General features: G+C 40.3%; 3 protein-coding genes across 6 annotated transcripts; 2 read left to right on the top strand and 1 right to left on the bottom strand.

The window, feature by feature from the left end:
• Positions 1-154: 154 nt before the first annotated feature.
• LOC136432781 (solute carrier family 25 member 48-like) lies at positions 155-7,605 on the top strand. 4 transcript variants are annotated; one of them, XM_066424271.1, is made up of 6 exons: positions 155-504; positions 700-816; positions 3,219-3,262; positions 3,424-3,492; positions 3,794-4,049; positions 4,813-7,605. In XM_066424271.1, exons 2-6 carry the CDS (start codon positions 774-776, stop codon positions 5,289-5,291), a joined length of 891 nt encoding a protein of 296 aa, XP_066280368.1. In that variant the 5' UTR covers positions 155-504; positions 700-773; the 3' UTR covers positions 5,292-7,605. The 4 variants fall into 4 exon arrangements, with proteins under 4 accessions (XP_066280368.1, XP_066280369.1, XP_066280367.1 ...); XM_066424270.1 differs by having other exon boundaries at positions 156-504; positions 688-816; XM_066424272.1 differs by lacking the exon at positions 700-816 and having other exon boundaries at positions 155-632.
• Positions 7,606-8,082: 477 nt separating this feature from the next.
• On the bottom strand, positions 8,083-11,881 carry LOC136432776 (kelch-like protein 24). Its single transcript, XM_066424260.1, has 2 exons — positions 11,766-11,881; positions 8,083-11,298 (listed from the first exon to the last, which is right to left on the bottom strand). The coding sequence occupies exon 2, from the start codon at positions 11,281-11,283 to the stop codon at positions 9,580-9,582; it is 1,704 nt and encodes a 567-aa protein (XP_066280357.1). The 5' UTR covers positions 11,284-11,298; positions 11,766-11,881; the 3' UTR covers positions 8,083-9,579.
• Positions 11,882-11,924: 43 nt separating this feature from the next.
• LOC136432777 (kelch-like protein 24) lies at positions 11,925-15,973 on the top strand. Its single transcript, XM_066424261.1, has 2 exons — positions 11,925-12,197; positions 12,741-15,973. Exon 2 carries the CDS (start codon positions 12,744-12,746, stop codon positions 14,436-14,438), a length of 1,695 nt encoding a protein of 564 aa, XP_066280358.1. The 5' UTR covers positions 11,925-12,197; positions 12,741-12,743; the 3' UTR covers positions 14,439-15,973.
• The last annotated feature ends 1,442 nt before the right edge of the window (positions 15,974-17,415 follow it).

Genomic DNA, 17,415 nt, shown 5'->3' with positions numbered 1-17,415 from the left:
TTCGGAATCGTCATAATTTTTGCAGTATGCGAACCTGTTGTTTAGATCCAGTGCTTTGAACATAAATTGTGTCAATGAAAATAAGACTTATTTATTTATGAGTTATATAAAGATAGCAAATTTCACCAATGAAAGAAAATAATGGTGACATCTGCAAGTATATTTTGTGTTCTCACGCGCCGGCTTGACATGTGTCGTGGCCTCGTGCGAAGGCCAGAAAAATGTTTACTGTGTCGCACAGTTAAATCATAGCCTTTCAAGTTGTCGGGTTAAACGCTTGTATGAACACTGATAATCTACATCCCACGGTCTTATTTCTCCCGAGATGTTTTCCGACACGAGGATTGAAATCACCGAAAGCCTCTAGCTCGAAGCCGGCCGGTGTTGCATGTTCTGTTGTTGTGTTACCAGCTGACCGGCTTTTGGTCAAGAAAAACCGGTAACGTTATTCATTAGCGCAGACAATCGTCAAGAAATCGGTCTAGACGTCTGCAACGTGGCCAGGTGAAGCAACGATTCCTCCAAGCTACTAGTTTCCAGTTGTTTTCTGAAGATCTTGAATCTCAGGGTGTCATCAAACTACAGGCGGATAAGGCCTTCTATCCTGGATACTCGGTAATACTAGTATCAAGGTAACTAGAGGAACCTCCTAATCTGATCGTAACGCGTAAACTATTCTCTACTCAGACAACATCGCAGCGCCACGCACTTCTCCAAGTGGATCATCAGGCGTTTACGAAGTTTTGCTTCAAGTGTAGCTGTGAAATTTGAAGATGGGATTTCGTGTGGATGACTTTATAGCAGGATGGGCTGGCGGTAGGTACTTCATGATTTTATCTTATATCATACTCTACGGCCGCGTGGCGCGTTGGATACACCCGATCCCTCGATCTCGGAAGTTAAGCAACGCGCGGTCCGGACAGTGCTTGGATGAGAGACCAACCAAGGACGTCCGGATTGCTGTAGCCTCACGAAGCTTTCCACGAAATCGTCTTCCGGGAGGGACGTAAAACGGGGGTCCCGTGCTCGAGGAGGTGCCTCGAACACGTTAAACAGCCTCATTACCCTACACATTGGGTACCTGCCTGTGGCACTGGCTGCAAATACACCTGATATTATTATTATTATTATTATAAAGTCCAGTGCCATTATGCATGTGTATATTTGCTAACTTTAGACAAGGAGGTTTTAATCAAGATTAAAACCTCCTTGCTTTAGAGCAATGAGTTTTGTTTAGAAGAAACATATTAGACACTTCTCTTATGTACAGTCAAACCTGTCCAAGAAGACCACTCAGGGGACTGATAAAATGACATCTATGTGGACAGGTGGTCACTATATGGACAGGATTCTTAATGCTAAATGTGTCAATTGGAAACAATATCTAAGGGAAGTCCAAAAAGTGGTCACACTGGCCAGGTGGTCCTTATGTAGTGGTGGTCACTTGTCCAGGTTTGATTGTACTAGTAAAATTTTATAGCACATTAAGTCCAATGTCGTGCAAAAGGCCATTGCTATTTATCACTTTAATCTACTATGCATCCTAAACAATGTTTTCAGTTTTTCAAGTTTCAGGGACCACAAATTTCATTTGTTGATTAATAGGGTTGTAAAAACCCAAAGGGGCGAGTAATCCCAGTGTGATCTGATCGTTACTCACAAGGCCGGCGTGGGAACCACTGTAAAAACCCAAAGGGGCGAGTACGCCGCTCCCGGGATTAGAACCAATCCCGATCCGCAGGGCTTGGGAAATCAACGCGCTAACCACTAGGCTAAAAGGTCCGGACCAGTTAGACTGGTCAGTTAGTGGAGGTTGATCCCCACTGTTACAGGGTCATCAATCATTGTCAGAAATGTGTCAAACACTACATTGGTACTGGATCAACAACTTTTCTGCCAATTTGCCCAAGAGATATGATACACCCTTTGAATTCTTTGCTCTGATTGGCTGCACACAAGTGTCAATCTTCCCTAATTAACTGGTCATTATGGAATTATGAAATTCGATCAAACATTCAGTCAGGCACAGTATATAGGAGGGTCTGCATGGGGGGGTCCTGGCAACGCTTAACGGTAAATTCAGGCCAGCCGATAACGCTTAACGGTAAATTCAGGCCGGCCAATAACGCTAAACGGTAAATTCAGCATTTTTAGAACATGAGATACCTCTGAAGGCGACAGATTTTTGCCACTAATCGTCCTGATCCTGTGGCAAGAGACCTATTATGCTATGCCATTCTCGCATGCCTGCTCCGAACCCTTTAAATTCGGCGGCGACAGGAAATTTCGTATTGGTGGGACGAAATGTTCATGATCACAATGACGAGCGCTGAAGGCGCGACGAAAATTTTGAAATCTTGACCCTCTGAAACGCTATTTCCTGCATTCTAAGGGGGGTTTGCTGGAGAGTAAGCTAAGTTTTATGACATCTCTATTTGAAAAAAAAATACAGAAGAGTTTCAGCTTGATTTTTGAGGGGCGTCACGCCCTCCAGACCTCGCCGGAGCTGCGACATGCTCCCAGGGAAAATTCTTGACACCCTGAAACGCTATTTCTTGCATTTCGATGGGCAAATATTACTGGTAATGTAAGTTAAGTGTAATGATATCTCTGTTTGTGAAAAAATACAGACGAGTTTCAGCTTGAGTTTTGGGGGTCGACACCCTCCTGACAATATTTTTCGACGGAGGCCCAGCATGCACCTGGGGAAAATTTTCAAATCTTGAACCGCGAAACGCTTAATTTCCTGAGTTTTGAGGAGAAAACTTTGTTGATAGAGTGAAAAAATAGAAGTGTTTCAGCTTGAAATTTTGTGAGGGGCTGGGAGCGCCCTACCGACATATTTTCGCTGGAACCGTGAACTCCCTGGAGAAAATTGTGAAATCTTGACCCACTGAAATGCTTTTTCCTGCGTAACAAGGAATTATTCAATAATGCTTAACGTTAAAGTCAGGATGACAAATAACGCTTAACGAGGAATTAAAACGACCAGTAGCGCTTCACGATTAATATACCGATAACGCTTAACGGTAAATTCAGGGCGGCCGGTAACGATTAATGGTGAATTAAAATCGCTTGTAACGCTTCACGAAAAAGGGCATGCAGACCCTCATATAGTAAACTAGGTGTATTACATGTGTGTTATTACAAAATGGATGATTGAAAACTAGTTAACAATGAATGATGTAAATCACCATTGTTTGTTCTCTATTGTTCAGGAGGAGCAGGTGTATTTGTGGGTTATCCCCTGGATACTATCAAGGTATTTTAAATCTCTTCTGTTTTTCAGAGATGAAGTTGTGAAAATTTGATTTTGTATGTTTGTTTGTTTGTTTGAAAATAACTCACATTGGCTCAGGAAATTTTAGCCATGTCATAAATCAACAGAACCTAAATGTCAAAATCCTTTTGTGTTTTGTCCAGGTGCGGTTACAAACCAACAAGAGTGGTGGTGCACTCCATATTCTAACCAGTCTGGTGAAGAAAGAAGGGGTAAGTAGTCAACAAGACTTTAGCTAGTCTTTCTTTCTAACACTTCTGTCTGAATCCATATGTAACTTAACTGTACATCAGTCCATAGCATGCATTTTTATAAGAATATACACTCCTATCTAAGAACTAGAGCCCTAATATTGATACTGCAAATCTATAGCATAGGTGTGGTTTTCACTGTTCAGTCAGTGTGCTTTTAGAATCTTGAGTTGAAGTTACAATGTACAGTGTCAGTTGTCAAAGCTACTTTTAACATTACCCCGAAGCACAATAGCTGACAAAGCATCTCTGCACATTTCAGCCGCTGGCCCTTTTTAAGGGTATGAGTTTTCCACTGGCTACCATAGCATTTCCTATGTCAGTGGCATTTGGAGCAAACAGCAACTCACTGAGGAAGATCCAAGAGTGGAAGTACGGAAGCACGGACCACAAGCCTAGCTACACGGACCAGGCTGCTGCTGCCTGTTTTGCAGGCTTTGTGCAGGCCTTCATAGCCTGCCCCATCGAGTTGATAAAGATTAGGCTCCAATCCCAGACTCATCGGGTTGGTGTAAAAGGTAATTTTTTTACTTTCTTCAGTTTTATGCATGATATGTGATTGATGGCCAAACAACTTCCCTTTTCTCTTCCAAAAGTTGTTTGCATGGCAAGTTTTCTGAACATTCAAGTTTCAGTTATGTATATGGTTTAGGGGTTAGGGACATTGCTTTTGGACCAGAGGGTCAAGAGCTTTAGCCCAGGATTGTTGTCACTCAGCCTATTTGTATGCTGGAAAGGGTCGTAGTCCTTAGGATGGAATGTTGTAAGCTGTACTGGGCCGGACTACTAGTATTCTATGTGGAAGCAATCGTTGGAGCAAACTAGAGCTAGAACCAGATGGATTCCATGCTTATGTACATAATCTGTACTTCTTGTTATAAGCAGCTGTAGAGGGACAACATAAGCTAAAACATGTTTCTACATGTTGTTAACTTTGTGTTCACCCTATGTGAACACAAGACAAGAAATAGCCATGCCTTTAAGTATCAGACTTTCCAACCGAGGATTGATGTGTTTAAAAATTTGTATTTTCCTAGAACGATCGTAGAGTGGAACTCGTTACAACCAAGTACAGTGGAGGCATCCTCATTAGATAGCTTTAAACAATGCATGCAGTTAGATATGCGAAGGTTAGACGTGGCAGGTCGTTCGGTGTAATATAACCAGCTGCTGCCACGCCGCATGCCTGCGAAGCTGTTGTGTTACGCCGAATGGCGGTTATACCGGCTATTTATACAGATAGAGATATGTGCTTCTGACAGTGTGAATCTTACGACACAGCTGTAGGTGGTAATGGTGTCGTCCAAGGAGCTTACCGGGGTCCTCTAGATTGCATCGGCAGCATAATCCGACAGGACGGTTTCCTGGGAATCTACCGCGGCCTCTCCAGTCTGATTCTACGGGACGTTCCCGGGTACGCCTTCTATTTCATCTTCTATGCCGTCACGTGCGACCTCCTCAGACCCAGTAGCGGTGAGCTGGGCCCGGTACAGTATATGTTGGCGGGGAGCGTCGCCGGCGTGGCCACGTGGGCCTCCTGCAGTCCCATGGATGTCATCAAGAGTAGACTGCAAGCCGACGGGGTTCACCAGAAGAAGTACAGGGGCGTTGTAGACTGTACGGTACGTAGTTGGAGGGAGGGGGGACCGAGGATACTGTTCCGAGGGCTGGGGGTCAACTTGCTCCGTGCTATTCCCGTCAATGCTACAACATTCCTGGTATACGAGTACAGCATGAAACTGATGTCAGGTAAATTGTAAAATGTTGCAATTGTGGTGATACTTAAAAAGCAATCTGAGTAATCTTGAACGTAATCCTAATATGGGAGATATAGCAAGTGCTGAATCATACTCTACATCATCCTGGAAAGGATTGAAGCTCAGAAAATACAGGCTTTTCTAAAAAAAAAAGTACTTTATCTGATATCTAAGTGCAAGTTTAGATGGCCAGAATCAGCTTTATTTTGATGATTGTATATTGGTTTTATGAGGATGTTTTAGTCTTCCAAACCAGACTTCCAGAAATATGTTAAAACTTTGTTACTTGCAGTACAAAATTTGTAGTACAATGTATTGTACCCAAATTGGGTAGAGTCCATTCCAAGTCACCAAGAGGGTTTTAAAATAATATTTGAATATCTGAGTGACAATAGTTCTAAATTTTTCTAAAAGATTGAATATGAAAATATTAATTTATTTTAATTCAATTAGATAATTTAGAAACATTTTGAAAGTGACTGCACAAAAATCTATTTATTTAGAATAATTTCTAAATATCGATATAATTCTTTCACTTTTAGAAATATTTTTAGAAAATGGTATATAATGGTAGATGGGTGATTGCCCCCATAAATTTATGTGCCAATCCGCCCATTCTGTCTGCTTTTGTATAATTAGCCTAGCCTGACAGAATTTTTTCAAAATCTGGGAAAATCTTTCAGGTTAGATTAGCATGAAAGGAATTAGATGGAAGAACTACGAAGCCATAATGCTAAGGCATATCACTGATTTGAACCTATGCAGTAAGATTATCTTTTACAATACTACATGTAGATCTAGTTGATAGCCATTCAATTTTTTTCTTTTCATTTTAAAAAAATGAAACAGGTAGTCATTCTGCCACTTACTTGACATATTAGTCATAGCATAGAGTTTTGTCCAACCTCCATACCTCAGCAACATCAATTCTGAAATATTTCTGATAAATATTGACAGGTGTATCCCAAACATCTAGGTCGATAGATACTATGTTTTAATTGAAAATGTCTTAAGATAATGATATGATTCAATTATATTGTAATAATTTAAATTTTAGATAAATCATGAGGACAAATTCAGAGGTTGCTTTATATTCATGCATACCTGAGATATTATGTCAATGTTATTTGCCAAAAAAATAGTGCAATTCTTTCTGAGGCACTCTCTGATTAATCACAACTAACTATTCAGATGTACCACAGATGGAAAGCCTCCACTCCCCCTGAAAGCAATGCATGAACCTGTGTGAGGTACATGTGCATGGTATGTTGAGTTCTTGACTGTAAAATATAATCTTAAAATGCATGTCCGAATAAGCATGCATTAATCTGAGTTAATCTAATGTTAGGTTTGATAAGTCTGCAATACATGCGATGTCATCTTTCATAATTCCGCTGCATACATTTAAAAAGGCGGTGATTTCAAAGAGATCTACTGCAGCATCAGTACTCCTGGAGTATGTACACTTAAGATATCCAGGTATTCAAGACATTCTTCAGAAGGCCTCAATAACACTGTTTTTTCATGTGGAAGTGTTAGGGCACCTGGTAGAATTAAGAGCTCTAGAGTTGATGTTGGCTGAAATCTTGTCACTGCAATGTTATGCATATGGATGCTGATATCAACATGTATAAATCTGTACAAGGCATCGATTATTACTGTCACTTATTCTAAAATAAAAATGCATATTTGAGTTGAATGCTTCAACACCTACCAAATAATATGGTATGTCGGCCTTGTCATACCCTGAACATTACTTTCACGATATCACTGGCCAAATGAGAGTTGTATTAATTTTATGACATCCTCTGGCAGTTTAAGACGTTTTGATTGAATGTACAACTAGTTTCACTTGCACAATTTTGACTAAAAGTTCATGTGAACACTAGTATATCTTTTTTAATTGAATTCTAACAATTTGTGATACTGTTTGTACATGTAGGTACATGTACTTGAAAGTGATCAAGGCTACCATGTAGCAACTTATGATACAGAAATTCAGACACCATGATGCTGAACAATGATACAGGGTACTATCCATGCTCTATTGTGATATAAAAAATTTTCTATGTGCACATATGTATTGAATGTGTTCTTGTATATGTGTAAATTTTCTACGTACACATATGTATTGAATGTGTTCTTGTATCACAAGATCTTGGCAACTCTACTTGATAAGTGGTAATGATTCAGTGTGACAGGGTTCTGCAATAGCATGTGCCATTTGTACTTTGAAATGTCATCATTCTGGACTACAAACAATAGTGACTGTCAAATATTTATATGAAGCAATAAACATGCAAATGAGAATTTCAAAGTACATGTAGAAGACTCTGATTGAGTGACTGTTAATTGTTGTCTGGTTATTTTTGGGCCTTGACTAATCATGAATGTCATGTTTACCTTATGGCTGAAGTGATGGACTCTAAAATGAAACAAGATTCAACAATATCTTTATATCATCTTTCCCTGTTTAGAAAATTCCTTCTATATTTGCATGACATACTTATATTATACTAGAGAATATCTGAATTAGACACATTGCTTCTTTGCCTGCCTTTTTTGTAGTGAAAATGCTGAATCTAAAATTCAAAACATGCAAAAATTGCAATTCATTTGTCATAACCCAACATTAATCTGTAAAACCCCTTGAAGGTTCATCTGTCTGATCTTTTTCAGGTTTTTAGCAACAACTATTTGTACAAGTGTGGGGCTAATATTACAGTAACCGTTGGCCTACAGTAGTAATTTTACACATTGTCTAAACTAAATACAGAGAAATAAACTCACAAAGTTTTCATCAAAAGCAACTTGTTTATCACAAATCATGATGACATAAAAATGTAAAGAAATAAGCATAAGTGATATACTGTTAGTCAACAATAGTAAGCATAAGAACTCTCATTCTCTTCCTACTTGTTCCCTTTTTTATGATAAGTTTTCTTCAAACGAATGCAAAAGATATCCTGCATGTCAGACACTATATAATATTAAGCTTATCTAGACTTAGTAAATTGTATATAATGTGAAAGTCATTCTCATTGGCATTCTAAGCGTCACGCTAGGAAGCTATCTGGCTGTTACTACTCATAATTACAACTGCCGCATGTCTTACTTTTATAAATAGTATTTGGAAATAGCCTACAGCAACAAGATAACATTACAACCATAATGTAAATGGCTTTATCATCATACAATGTTGAATTACTGGATACAGAGTCTGACAGTAGCCTCACTTTCTCAACAGCTCACCTGCACTCCATAAAGCCATCACATTTTTTACAATAAGAATAGAGACATAAACTAAGGAGTGTTAGTAACAAACTTACAAACAAGAACTACATCTTTATGAGATTCTAGTTATCCAATGACTCATGGAAATGAAAGGCCATCAACAAGTCATGAATTAATAAACTAAATTAAAAGTAAAGGGAGATGTTAAAAATTGTCACAACAGTTTAAACTGTTATGATTTCTGCAGTCTGTATCATACACAGGCATGGAACACTTCAACAGTATAGTGGTTAAAGTGGTCATACAAGAAGGTGGAACTACATGTAGTGATGGAAATGAATGGAGGGCTTCTAACTGCCCTATTCAAGTTTTCATTAACAAAGCTAAGGTATGGCATTAATTTCTAATGAGAACAAGAGGAAATGTCCTTACTAGGCAATACACTATGCAGGCATCACTGCACTGATGAGCTGTAGCTTCTTGAAAGTTCCAGTTACATCTATGATTATGTATATATATATACAATAACAATACAATTTCGCCTACAGATCTTTCATCCTTTGGCACCGAGTCTGACGTAGCCGTTAATTGACACCCAATTCCCTATTGGTTACATATTAGGCAGCAGGGAGAAGGTTAAACATTATGATATATCAACATGGTTTCTGTGTTATTTTAACAATGATGGAGTTTTATAAAGACGACTGTGAATCTGTGCAATTCAGTCTCTAGGAGAAACTGCCAAGTTGATTTGTCAATAAAGTTAAGTTATTTTTAAGTACATGTAACTTCAGAAATTCCCATGTGTATGTACATAAATCTCAATGAAAGGAGAAGTTTGAAAAGCCTGAGCTATACTCATGTAGATAAGTTCCTTTGGCTAATGTCCTGTTGTTCCCAATTGATAACCAACATTGTTCTCTCTAAGTCTAAAATGTACAATGTACGGTATTGACAAAATTTAGCATGGTGTCAACTGTATTTTGTACAATTTCCGACCCTTCAGACTGAAAAATATGACTTGTTCAAGTTCTGGCTTTGCACAGTCTATTGTACATTAGCAACACTTCAGAATGGTGACACAGGCATGCTTAACCAGAGCCTTGGACATGGTACCAACATGGTTAAGTGACTGGGTTTCTACATCAAGGCACAAGACAGCCGTGCTTCCATGCAAGTTTCCATTGTCATTGATGCCTCCATAGATATAAATCTTCCCACCAAAGACAGTCATCCCACAGAAAAGTGGAACACCTGATGCTACCTTACTCCAGAGACCACCATCCTCACCAGGCTTAAAACAGAAAATGCAGAAGCGTGGTGCAGCGACATAGATGTTACCATTGAGAACCGAAGCTGTGGGGGTCCCAGCTACTTCAGGCATGTCCCTTTGTGTTTTCCACTGGGAGTCTCCTGGGCTGCAGCGGTACACTGTAGATGTTCGTTTGTCTTCACTATCATACCCACCAATCACGTATATGCTGCCATCCAACACTGCAACGGCATGGCTGTGCCTGGGCTGTTGGAGAGGTTCACCTTCAGTCCACTTGTTCTGTCTTCTGTCATAGACCTCTACAGATGTAAGAGGAAGAGTGCCATTTCTGCCACCAATTGCATATACTTTACCTTGTAATACCGTTAACCTGTGACCAATTCGCTCTATGCTCATATGAGCGAGTTGAGACCAAGAGTTAAGTTCTGGTTGGTACAGCCACACTTCTTTGCCAAAAGACACAATTATGTCACTTGTTCCAAGAACAACAGCGTTGTTTGTGCTCTTATCTATTCTAGTCATATGAATCCAGCTTGAGGTTGATGGCTCCATGGAGTCTGTCATTGTGAGGAAGTGGGAGTAAACTGGATGTAATTTCTCTCCAGTTCTCACTACTTTCTCTATCCCTCCAATGACCACTACTGCCTCCTTCAGACCACTGGCACGGCGTGGACGGGTGCGGGGTGACTGGACTTCTCCTGGGAACAACTGGTACTTCAGAGTTTCTGTCACGATATCCTGGCAAGACTTGCGTACAGTGTCATTACTTTCTACGTTCTCCAAGAAGAACAGCTTGTCCATGAAGGGGAACCTGACCAGTCCCATCAGCTCTTTCATCTCCTTCTTCCTCTTCCTGGTTTCATGGTTGATCCATGTCATCACTGCTGTGTACACTGTTTCTTCTGAAGCATTGAGGTCATCTGATGAGATGAATGTCACGAGCTGGTCCTTTGTCAAAGAAAGGAACTCAGGTGTTTTGCTGGCTGCCTTAAACTCCTTCAAGGCACACAACCTCGCTTTCTTCTCCAGGTCTGGGCAGGACAGCATGTTGCCTATGTGAAGCATCTGCAGACAGTTCTTAGCACTCAGATTGTTGGATATGAAAGTCACACAAGCATCACGTACAGGTTGGATCTGAAAGAAGTTGGCACCTTCTAGAAGTTTGACAGCATTGTCTTCTGTGATGGTCACTGTTGATGAGTATGCATAGTCAACAAGAAGTTGCAAGGCATTGGTGTCAACTTCGTGAATGGTTACCTTATACTCTTTGCTCTCACGGTGTCCGTTGCAAAACATTGCATGAAAGTACTCACTGCAAGCAGCCAGCACATTTCGGTGGCATGGAATCTCCTTACCGGAGACGCAAAGGGTAACATCAACCAGTTGGTTGTCAGATTGCAGTTTATGCAAGCCCTGCAAGAGGACGCCTGCATGTGGATTGTGGCAGAAGTCAAATGATGCCTGTGATCTCTGTGTTCCTGCCATCATACATGTACCTTAATCCTGGACAACAACAGAACATACACTGATCAGTTATATAGTTCTAAACACAAGATAACTGTGAGTTCTCCTAGATATATGTATTTGGTAACTTGATCACATTTTGTATAAATCTCTGTATGAGACGGTATTCTATGCGCTCTTGTGTGTGCATACGTGTCTCACTCTCAGTGTCCCTACGTGTTTGAGTATAAACTGAAACACACAAGGCGAACGTTATGAGTGTAATTTTCTCATAGACAAAGTGGAGATCATTTTCCCTGAAAAATGACGACATCATATGGAGAAACAGTAGGACACATCGTCCGTGCCCTCAGTAACAAGAAACAGATGGGCGGCCCTTTCTAAAGTTCTCAGTTCCGACAAACGTTTTAGGTTTAGTTTCATACCATAACCACACAAATCATCTGTTGGTTCAATAGTTATGTTTCCTATCAAAACTTGCGATAGTTTTGGCAACCCTGACTTACCGCGGCCGGTCGGGGATAAGACTGCTGACGTCGCGTCTGAGAATCCTCGTCTGATAGAATGCGCCAGTCAACAAAAAGCGCGGGAAACTTCCAGGAAGATCAAAGGTTATATCTAGAATATGCGACTCTCTTGGAGGGGGGCTTTGGTGGTAAAACATAATATTTTGTATATTTGCACTTTCAAGCACGATGTAACATTGATAGAATAAAATCAAAATAATTTTTACAGACCAATATACTATATTTAAGTGAAAATAAGCGTATTTCATGCATGTCATATTCATTGATCTACCTGAACATCCCCCATCTAAATTTCGTATTTTCGAATAACCTCTGAACTTCCTGGAAGGTCCCCACGGGTTTGCCTCCAAGACTGCAGACGAGTGTTTGAGAGTTTCCAGGTGAAGTCTGAGGAATTACTACAGCTTTAAGGTACGAAAACTTTTTCAAACCGGTTTTCATGGAGGACACTTCTTTAAAACTTCTTTACATAACATTAATAATTTCCAAGGAGGTTTGTATTAATAAACTAACAGTTGTCGCCATTTTGCACGGGAAGTCAACCTCTTATTTATCAACAGGATAGCATGCATATTAAACTTGTTGCTACTTTCTCCGTGTTTTCCTGTGTGCCGCCTCTGTGCTCAAAATGATACTGTTCAGTTTTCACAAAGAGATTATTTAACCTCCTTGGCTTTCATTGTTATGAAGGATCATGAAAGAAATGTCGGTACCATTATACCATATGCTTTGCTTATATCATAATAAATTACACTACCATAACCTTGTTCATTTGCTGATGGTGTGCCCACTCCAAAGAGTCTGATGATGATCATGTTGACATTTGCAGAAGACCACATAATGTGCCAGCACAAAATAACAACTATGGAACAATGACAAGCGTCTTCAAATCATAAAGTTGTATGTCACGTTAGATAGAATCTATCATTAATATCTTGTCCTGTTATTTTTCAGGATATGGCAAGGGTGCAGGGATCACAGGCATCATTTGACTTCTGCCACAATCCACATGCAGGTGCCCTCTTGCAGGGCTTACATAAACTGCAATCTGACAACCAACTGGTTGATGTTACCCTTTGCATCTCCGGTAAGGAGATCCCATGCCACCGAAATGTGCTGGCTGCTTGCAGTGACTACTTTCATGCAATGTTCTGTAACGAACATCGTGAGAGCAAAGAGCATAAGGTAACCATTCACGAAGTTGACACCAATGCCTTGCAACTTCTTGTTGACTATGCGTACACATCAACAGTGACCATCACAGAAGATAATGTTGTGGAACTTCTAGAAGGGGCCAACTTCTTCCAGATCCAACCTGTGCGTGATGCTTGCGTGACTTTCATATCCAACAATCTGTGTGCTAAGAACTGTCTGCAGATGCTTCACATTGGCAACATGCTGTCCTGCCCAGACTTGGAGAAGGAAGCAAGGTTGTGTGCCTTGGAGGAGTTTGCAGCAGTCAGCAAAACACCTGAGTTCCTTTCTTTGACAAAGGACCAGCTTATCACACTCATCTCATCTGATGATCTCAATGCTTCAGAAGAAATAGTCTACACAGCAGTGATGACATGGATCAACCATGAAACCAGGAAGAGGAGGAAGGAGATGAAAGAGCTGATGGAACTGGTCAGGTTCCCTTTCATGGACAAGCTGTACTTCATGGAAAAGGTGGAGACAAACAATGCTGTACGCAAGTCTTGCCAGGATATCGTGATCGAAACTCGCAAGTACCAGCTGTTCCCAGGAGAGGTCCAGTCACCCCGCACCCGCCCACGCCGTGCCAGTGGTCTGAAGGAGGCAGTAGTGGTCCTTGGAGGGATAGAGAAAGTAGTGAAAACTGGAGATGATATACATCCAGTTTACTCTCAATCCATCTCAATGACAGACTCCATGGAGCCATCAAGCTCAAGCTGGGTTCATATGACTAGAATAGATGAGAGCGCAAGAAATGCTGTTGTTCTTGGCACAAGTGACATAATTGTGTCTTTTGGGGAAGAAGTGTGGCTGTACCAACCAGAACTTAACTCCTGGATGCAGCTTGCTCAGATGAATTTGGAGCGATATTGTGATTACAGGCTGGCAGTATTACAGGGTAAGGTGTATGCAATCGGTAGTAAAAACAACAATTCTGCTCTTACATCTGTAGAGGTCTATGACAGAAGACAGCACAAGTGGACTGAAGGTGTACCTCTTCCCCAGCCAAGGAACAGCCATGCTGTTGCAGTGTTGGATGGCCACATATACGTGATGGGCGGGTATGATAGTGAAGACAAAATAACATCCACAGTGTATCGCTTCAGCCTAGAAGACTCCCAGTGGCAACCACAGAGGGACATGCCTGAAGCTACTGGGTGTATGACAGCTGCAGTTGTCAGTGGTAGCATCTATGCTGCTGCACTAAGTTTGTGCATTTTCTGTTTTAAACCTGGTGAGGATGGGGGTCTCTGGAGTAAGGTAGCATCAGATGTTCCACATTGCTGTGGAATGACTGTCTTTGGCACAAAACTTTATATCTGTGGAGGCGTGGTCGATGGCACTAGATGTGCAGAAGTCTTGTGCTTTGATCCTGATTCCCAGTCACTTAACCATGTAGGAACCATGTCCAAGGCTCTGGTTGCTCATACTTGTGTGACCATACTGAAGTGTTGTTGATGTATGTATGTATATGTCACAGTAGAGATGGCAATTCAGGACAGACTGCGATCGCAATCTGTCCTAGGACAATTGCCGATTCTACTAGTAGAGATTGCGATCGCAATCTGTCCTAGGGGAAACGGTGATCCAAACTTAATGATGCTAAGATATAGGAAACAGCAATAATTTTTTATAAACCTTTTCATTTAGTATTTACAAACTCTTATGAACTCTGAAACTGACATTTGGACACCCTGTTTGATCACTTTACAATTGTTATTGTTCTGATTGTGAATTCAGTAGGTGTGAAACTGAGTATTCAGTAATATCTTGACACCTCAAAATTTGCACACTGAAACATTGTTGGATCATCTTCTTCCAACTGATATCTTTCACACCTTATCAAAATTTTGTCACTCAACTTCAGCAGAAAACATACTCACATGAATTTTATCCATTATAAAATATGAAGTAATTCACCTAAAATAGTTGCTAATTGTGAAATATAAATAGTATGCTAGACCTGATTGAAATGTTTTTCAATGATTCATTCTATTTTCAAAAGCATTTCCATCTAGTCCAAGTTGTCCAAGTAGAAACGCTGTTTGTCCTAGGACAGATTGTGATTGCAATCTCTACTAGTAGATATGGTGATTGTCCTAGGACGATCGCGATCGCAGTCTGTCCAAGGGCAAACAGCGATTGCGATCTGTCCTAGGACAATTGCCGATTGTCCTGAATCGGCATCTCTACTGTCATGACATATATATGCACATGTACAAACTACAATGGGCTTCCCTGTACTATAATAGAACAGTCATAGCCTCAGCTCAGCATTTGGCACTGAGTCATTAGTTCGAAGTTTCTGATGGAACTTTCTGACCTGCTGTTGTTAATGTTTGGTATCAGCTGGGGATACCACAGCATGTTTGTGGATACTTTTCATCCACATTACGGAAGGAACTAACACTAAGTTCTTTCACTGTGATATATCTATATACATATGTGAGGAATTTGTTTCAACTCGAAGCTTCTTTGACAAGTTCTATGAAAAATATTGTTTCTATATGTTGCTATTTGATAGATCTACAGTGAAAGGTGTATGTATCTTTATAAGCTTGTGTCAAGTCATAAGCTTTGATGAGCACTATACTATTTTTTCATTAGAAAAGGTAGCTTCAACTAGCTTGTACGAGTAATTATGAGCTATGATGACCAGATAATCAGTCAGCACTTAATGACTTTGAGCACCATATGTAGTTTACAGACTGTTTGACAGAGATTACTGTATATGGATAGAGCCTCATTTTCTGAGCAGTACCAAATTTTCTGAATACCGGTAGCCTATTTGTTTTGGACACAGTAGGGTCATAATTTTTTTTTTCAGATATTTTTAAAACTCACCTTTGTATAAAAGAACATTAACAATGGGGATGACATGTACATATATGAGTAGAGATAGAAATCTAGACACTGATATCATCCCATCATTGATATACCACTTGTAGTAGTTTCCTAGCAGTTGTAGTTGTGGTTAACAAGTTGCAGTTGAAAATTTGTCTGATTTGTGACTTTCTAAAGATACAAGTAGTGTGCTCTCCAAGCAGAGGTTAGCCTTTGGCTTGTTTTCACACCTTTTGAAGTGATCTTCTCAGGCTTTCTAATGAAAATCTGACAAAGTAAGCCAGACAGTAATAAAGAGATGTCAAAAACAACCTGGAGCCTAACCACTGCTTGGAGAGTACTCTTATAGTAGTGATCATAAGACCATATGTAAATTTTAATTACTTCTGGCAGTTCTTCTTCTTCTTCTTCTCTTCTTTGGAAGTCCAGTCTCCAGAGACTATCCGTGTCACTTTTGGAGTTCTACGGCTTTGGATGAATTGAAAGATTTTGAGGCTTTAGACTTACAGCTAGCTTTATAACTATTCCTACTGGCAAAATGTGATATTCTGAGAAATGTGTTGGCTAGCAGCTCAGAAACCCCCCATCTGTATCTGTATCTTTATAGCCGGTATAACCGCCAATTGGCATAACACACCAGCTTCGCAGGCACACAGCCCTGCAGCAGCAGTTACACTGATCAGCCTGTCACACCTAACTGACAGTCTAACTAACCCCCATGTACTTGTGTGGGCAAACTTCATGTGCAGTTGGATTAACTGACAATGCACAATCATCTAGACAATGTTGGGAGGTTTGCTATTATGCCAATTTTCTTTTTATGACCCCAAAAAACATTACTAGTACTCTTTCCAGCCTCAACTCTACCATGTGATTTAGTTTCACTGTTGTCCCTAAACTTGTTCTGCCTTTACATCATGAATATTTCATAAGACAACTGCAGTTTGCCAGGCTTGAGTTAGTACAGAATGGGAGGAGACCACATGTAATAGAAACAAAGAGCTATCTACCACTAAAAAATCAGGACCATAACATGTCCAGAACACGAGATATCAAAAAAGGAAGTTCTGCTGCAGTACCGTAACAAGCTGCTAGGGGACCCAAAATCGAATAATTTTCAGGTCTCATCAAGTCCTACCCACCTACGAAATATCAAAACAATCCATTCAAGCATTCTTGAGTTATGCTGTTCAATTACATACACACACATTACACAAACGCTACCCAAAACATAATCTTCTTGGCAAAGATAATGAGCAATATCAGGCCACTGGTAAGCCTGTCCTTGGTGCTGAACATACCCTCGAGTATGTATTAAAGTGGCAACTGCACGTGTTACAAATGGCAGTAATATGAAGCAGGATATAAGTGGGATCTCCAACACAAGGAAAAGTTAGACCCACCCAAGTTTTCAACTGCACAGCATTAGTCTTAGTCAAGGAATGAGCCAATCCCCAAACTTCTATGATATCCCAGTGGATGGCCTTGGTAAAGACTGGTACTGTTAATTTGGTCAGGTCCAATTTTTCTTGCATTGGAGATCTTAGTTCAACCCTGCTTCACAAAGTATTCTACCAAGTTGACACAAATA

The sequence above is a fragment of the Branchiostoma lanceolatum genome, chromosome 4, assembly GCF_035083965.1.
Source record: "Branchiostoma lanceolatum isolate klBraLanc5 chromosome 4, klBraLanc5.hap2, whole genome shotgun sequence".
NCBI lineage: Eukaryota > Metazoa > Chordata > Leptocardii > Amphioxiformes > Branchiostomatidae > Branchiostoma > Branchiostoma lanceolatum.
The sequence above is the reverse complement of the archived record's forward strand: the minus strand, read 5'-3'. Positions and strand labels throughout refer to the sequence as shown.